Raw genomic sequence first — 5,657 nt, 5'->3', positions numbered from 1 at the left:
TGTCTCTCCCTCGCGAATCAAGAATTGCGAACGAAGCTGAAGGCTTCCGAGGACGAGCTCACGAAATGTCAAGGATCTCTCGGCCAGATGGACCATCTTATTGCCGAGGCGGAGACATATGCCCGTCGTGTGAAGGATCTTGAAGACCGCCTTCAAAATTCCGAGAGGACGCCGGTCGATCTAAAGAGAGAGCTCGACTTGGCCGAGGCCTCCCATCGCAACCTTGGGTCCGAACTGGATCGGGTGAAGGCCGAGCTGGCGAAGGAGAAGGCGGGAAATGGTTCCTTGTAATGAGCTTATCGTTTGGCTAAGGATGATGGAATTCGTTCGGGCAGGAAGGCCGCCGAGGCAAAGTACAAGGGGGCGTTGACTGCTTACCGCCAGTTCTTCATGGGTGGGAGGAAGAGGACGACCATTACGCGTAACCTCGACCATGCCAATGCAGCGTCGTCAATCTTCCAGGAGGTCGTCAACAAAGAATTACCGATGCCCCTGCCGAGCTGCAGGAAGCTAAAGACAAGCTGGTCAAGCTTCAAGCTGAGCTCGACGGCGTGCCTTTGCCTTCTCTCGCTGGGGCCAAAGATCTCGAGTTTACTCCTTATGAGGATCGCTCGCCTCCCGACGCGCCGGTGCTCGAGACTTCTGAGGTCGCAGACCAGTTCGGCTCGATGTTCGACAGCTCGGATGCCGTGCTCGCGTCGATCGACGAAGCTGGGTAGAACTCGAAGGAAGCCGAGCCCGCCAAGGACAAGTCAGCCTAGATTCGCTTAGACTCTCCCCTTTTTTTGGGCCCCTGCGTGGGCGTACTCATTTTGGGCCCGATGTTTGGGCAAGTTTGTCGAACTCTTTCTACTTTATTTTGGGTGTTAATTTCCCTTTTTATTTTATTCGATCATATTTCATGGTTTTTAATTTCTTTTATCAAATGACATGGATGTTTATTTCATATTTGCCCGTGTTTTCATTCGTGCCTCGGTAGACAGTAGACAATTATTTTTTATTAATGGTTAAAAGTTTGTGTTTTTGAACAAACGCGCTTATTTATTACGGCGTTTAATTGTTGACAGCTTAATCGTACGATGTGTATCGGCCATCATAAGTCCAACCCCTAGTTATGTCGGGATTACGTGTGCGTAATGTTCTTAGGCGATGCCTTATATCCGATATATTCTTCGAACCAAAGCACCAAGTCTTTCTTCGTTTGTGAGTCAGACTTAGGCTGGTTTATCGTACACAGCGGCATTTTTCTTTTGCATGTGTAAGTCGAATCTACCATGCTTGGTAGGTTAAATCAATTATGTTAGTTTTAAGTTCTTTTTGTTTGTGTGTGGCGGGGGCTGAACCTTGTCACAAGGCTGCCTACGTACCCATGTTTGGGATCAAGCTGTTGTGTAGTTCGATTGTTATGGTATTACTCTTAATAGTAATATTTTTTTAGGTTCATGATATTCCAATATCTCAGTACTGGGATACCATCGAGTGTTTCAAGCTTGTAGACACCTGTTCATGGGATTCCCGTGACTTGGTATGGTCCTTCCCAGTTTGCTACCAATTTTCTGCCGTTTTCTTCGGCCCTGTTCTGATACACTTTTCTTAACACGAGATCTCCGGTGTTAAATTCCCGGAAGTTGACTCCTTTGTTGTAGTATCGGGTGATGGATCATTGGTATAAATTCATGCGTGTCAATGCTTGGTTTCTCCTCTCGTCTGTTAAGTCGAGGGAATCGCAGAGCATTTTGTTGTTAGTTTCTTCATGATCATTCGCGTATATGGTGCGAATTGTTCGAATCTCATTCTCAATGGGTAATATTGCTTCAACCCTGTAGACCAGAGAATATGGGGTTTCCCCAGTGGGCCTTCGTGGACTCGAGCGGTAGGCCCACAACATTCCAGGGAGTTCGTTGTCCCATCGTCCTTTTTTGGCTAAAAGTTTCTTTTTCAGATTACTAATAATTGTTTTGTTGGTAGCCTCAGCGTGTCCGTTCCCTTGTGGGTGTCGGGGTGTTGAGAATCGTAAGGTGATTCCTTCTGCTACACAGAAGCGTCAGAACTCCTTGATATGAATTGTGAGCCGTTCTCTATGATTATCTCTTGTAGCGTTCCATGTCGACAGATTATATTTTTCCAGATAAAATTTTTTACGTCCACATCCCTTACTAAGACAAATGCTTCGGCTTCAACCCACTTGGAAAAAATAATCTGTTGTGATAAGGAGGAATTTCAGTCCTCCCGGCGCCTTGGCTAGGGGGCCGACGATATCCATAGACCATTTCAGAAATGGGTACAGAGCGGATATGGAGGATAGTTCCTCGGTTGGTTGCTTGATATTTGGAGCATGCTTTTGGCACTGGTCACATTTCCGTGAGTGTTGCTCACAGTCGGCGACCATGGTCGGCCAAAAGTACCCGTGATTTTTAATTTAACAGCTAGGGCCCGTCCAGCCGCGTGGTTCTCATATTCTCCTTTGTGTATTACAGAAAGGATGCGTTTGGATTCTTCTTTTCCTATGCATCGTTTTGAAATACACTCCGTCGATTATGGAGAATCTTGCGCTTTGGCTAATTATCTTTCGGCGCATTTGCTTATATGTCGGGCCGTGGCCTTCGGAGATGTATCTGACTATATCCCTTCTCTAGTCCCCCTCTTCTATTATTACCATTATGCTTGCGCTTTTGGTAGTGATAGAAGATTGCTTTATTGCCTCGACCGGTATGATCCGGCTTATTGTAGGGTCTGACGTTGAGGCTAAAGCGGCGAGGGCGTCAGCTATGGTGTTTTCCCCTCTAAGGATGCGAGTTAATTCGAATTTTTTGAATTGGTCTGTCATCTCCTTTACTAATTGCACGTATGCCTCCATACGCTCTTCTCTTGTTTCGAATTCTCTGCTGATTTGATTCGCGACGAGCTGAGAATCGTTGAAAGCCGATATGAATTTTGCTCCCACAACTTTTGCTAGGTGCAATCCTGCGATTAGCGCCTCATACTCGGCTTCGTTGTTTGAGGCGGTGAAATCCAGGCGGAAGGATTGTTCAATCACTTCTCCGTGCCGCGATACCAGGTTTATCCCAATATCAGCCCCCTGCTTTGTGGAGGAACCATCGACTTTGAGGGTCCAAATTCTGGCGTTCGTTGTGGTTTGGCTCTCATTTGCGGGGAGCTCGATAAGGATATCGGCTAGAACTTGTGACTTCGCGCAGGTTCTAATGCGATATTCGATGTCGTATTCACTTAACTCGATGGCCCATTTGGTTAATCTCCCTGATTGATTGGGGCTGTGGAGAAATGAGCGTAACGGTTGAGTGGTCATCACCACTATCGAGTGGTATTGGAAGTACGGTCGTAGCTTTCGAACCGCTGTGACGATGGCCAGAGCTAATTTTTCCATTACCGGATATCTTGTCTCTGCGTCAAGGAGTGACCTACTTATGTAGAACATTGGTTTTTGGTCTCCTCATTCTTCTTTGACGTCCGCTGACCGCGGTGTGCGATACGTCGACATACAAGTAGAGGGGCTCTCCCACTTCTGGCTTGGCTAAGATCGGAGGTTCGGCCAGGTATTGTTTCTGCTGCTTAAATGCTTCTTCGCACTTTTCGGTCCATTCGAACTTCTTGTTTCCTCTCAAGAGCGTATAGAAAGGCAAACATTTATCAGACGATTGAGAAATGAATCGGCTAAGAGCTGCCACGCGTCCCGTTAGTCTCTGGATTTCTCTTTTGTTTATGGGGGAAGGCAAACTTTGGAGTGCTTGAATTTGGTCTGGGTTTGCCTCAATCCCTCTTTGAGTTACCATGTATCCGAGGAACTTCCCAGAAGATACCCCAAAGGTACATTTAGATGGGTTTAGCTTCATTTGGTATCTGTTCAGGACTTTAAACATTCTTCTAAATGTGAGACGTGGTATGTTTCTCGTAATGATTTTACTAACATGTCGTCGATGTAAACTTCCATCGTCGTTCCTATTTTGTCGGCGAACATTTTGTTCACTAATCCTCGATATGTGGCTCCCGCATTTTTGAGCCCGAAAGGCATCACCTTATAGTAATAGATGCCTTTATCAGTTGTGAAAGCGGTCTTCTCTCGATGTTCATCCTATCCAAAGTGGTTTTGAATATAATATCTACAGAGCTCCCTCCGTCAACCAAGTTCCTAGCTACTACGCAGTTACCCACTTCGAGTTCGATGATCAAAGCGTCGTCTTGGGGCCCGTATACCCTTTTGGTATTGCCTTCGTCCTTCCGGCACCCAGGTGATCTCGGTGTACCTTTAAGTTGATGTTGGTGTGCCTTAATTGAATTCACGCTATCCCTGCAAAACTTTGAACCTCCCATGATATAGTCGATTCGGGGTTTCACTTAGGGAACGTCGTTATCTTCCTCCTTTGCCCTTCCCCTTTTTGGGGAGGGATTTCCTCGGGCTCTGGTATTGTTAAATTCCTTTTTTTTGGGCGGTGGTCCGAGATCTACATTTTTTAGTTCTCCATTTTTGTACTTTTCGATAAGTACCTTTCGAGCCACGACGCAATCCAGAGTGTCATGTCCGTAGTTCTTGTGCAAATCGCATTACTTTTTCTTATCACGCGGCCATTTCGGGGTGCCTCCTTCGTAAGTTCCATCGTCGTTTACGTCAATGGCATGTTCTGGAGCGCTTGAAGGCTTCCTCCATTAATTGTTTCAATAAGGCCTCATTCCAGGTGTCCTGGCCATGGCCAGAACAGGTGTCATAGAGGGGACCTTCCTAGGATTATGTTTTTTGGACAGGAGCGCCCTTTCTTCCTCGGCTTTCGCGTAGTTTGATGCGCGATAAATCGCATCCTCGATGGTGGGTGGCCTGTTCACGGTCATTTCCTCTCGGAATCTGGACTAGTGCCAAAGTCCATTTTTTAGAGCAGTATGATTTGTTCATCTGATATCTAATGTATGAAAAAAGTTTACATTGACCGCAATAGAGAGATCAAAGGACGGACTTGCATAGATCAACTCTTTTATACCTCGTACTCAGTAAATTATAGACCACTTCAAATCTTCGTTTTCAGCCGATTCTCCCTCCATGGAAGGGATTTTTGACATGATGGTCTTAAACCTTGTCATGAATCTCTTCATGGTTTTTTCTCGGGCCTGTTGGGTGTTCTATAGGTCTGCCATGGGCGCTTCATCTTCCACTAACATCGAGTAGTGTTTTATGAAAGCGGCCGACAACTGTTGAAAATAACTTATCGACCCTTCTTCAAGACGTGAAAACCAATCCAAGGCGTTTCCTGACAGGTTCTCGGCGAATAACTGGCAATATCCTGCTTCTCGCTCGTTATCTCGTAGACATGCTCGACCCATCGCGATGCGAAAGGTCGTCACATACGTTTTCGGGTTGGAGGTACCAGAGTATTTGGGGAGCCTGATCTTTCCGGTGTCCCCGACTCTGACTTGGGTTATACATGGAGCAAAATGGGTTCGCCCGGTGTCTTCACCAGCCGATCGATCTCGGGGGCCGAGCTCGTGGCGTAGTGCATTCAGGAATCTACAGCCGGAACTTTTCCTCCACCATTTTGCGGAAGGCATTGAACGCGGGGAGATCATCCCTTGGGATTTCTCTGGCAAACTGTTCTCCCCCAGTTCGGACTTCTCCTCTCTGAGGGTTACCTTCTTCCGGCCGAATTACCGGA

General features: G+C 46.7%; 1 protein-coding gene across 1 annotated transcript; it reads right to left on the bottom strand.

Annotated features, from left to right (window-relative positions):
- Window positions 1-2,632: 2,632 nt before the first annotated feature.
- LOC149404028 (uncharacterized) lies at window positions 2,633-3,385 on the bottom strand. Its single transcript, XM_089604071.1, has one exon. It carries the CDS (start codon window positions 3,383-3,385, stop codon window positions 2,633-2,635), a length of 753 nt encoding a protein of 250 aa, XP_089460197.1.
- Between the last annotated feature and the right edge of the window lie 2,272 nt (window positions 3,386-5,657).

The sequence above is a fragment of the Urtica dioica genome, chromosome 2 (assembly GCF_054948205.1).
Source record: "Urtica dioica subsp. dioica isolate 48M chromosome 2, U.dioica_male_clone48M_v1_H2, whole genome shotgun sequence".
Taxonomy (NCBI): Eukaryota; Viridiplantae; Streptophyta; class Magnoliopsida; order Rosales; family Urticaceae; genus Urtica; species Urtica dioica.
Note: the sequence above shows the minus strand (reverse complement) of the source record. Positions and strands in the feature narration are given on the sequence as shown.

Bases quoted from the DNA above. Each gene is read 5' to 3' on its own strand.
- LOC149404028 (XM_089604071.1), bottom strand. From the start codon at position 3,385: ATGGAAAAATTAGCTCTGGCCATCGTCACAGCGGTTCGAAAGCTACGA.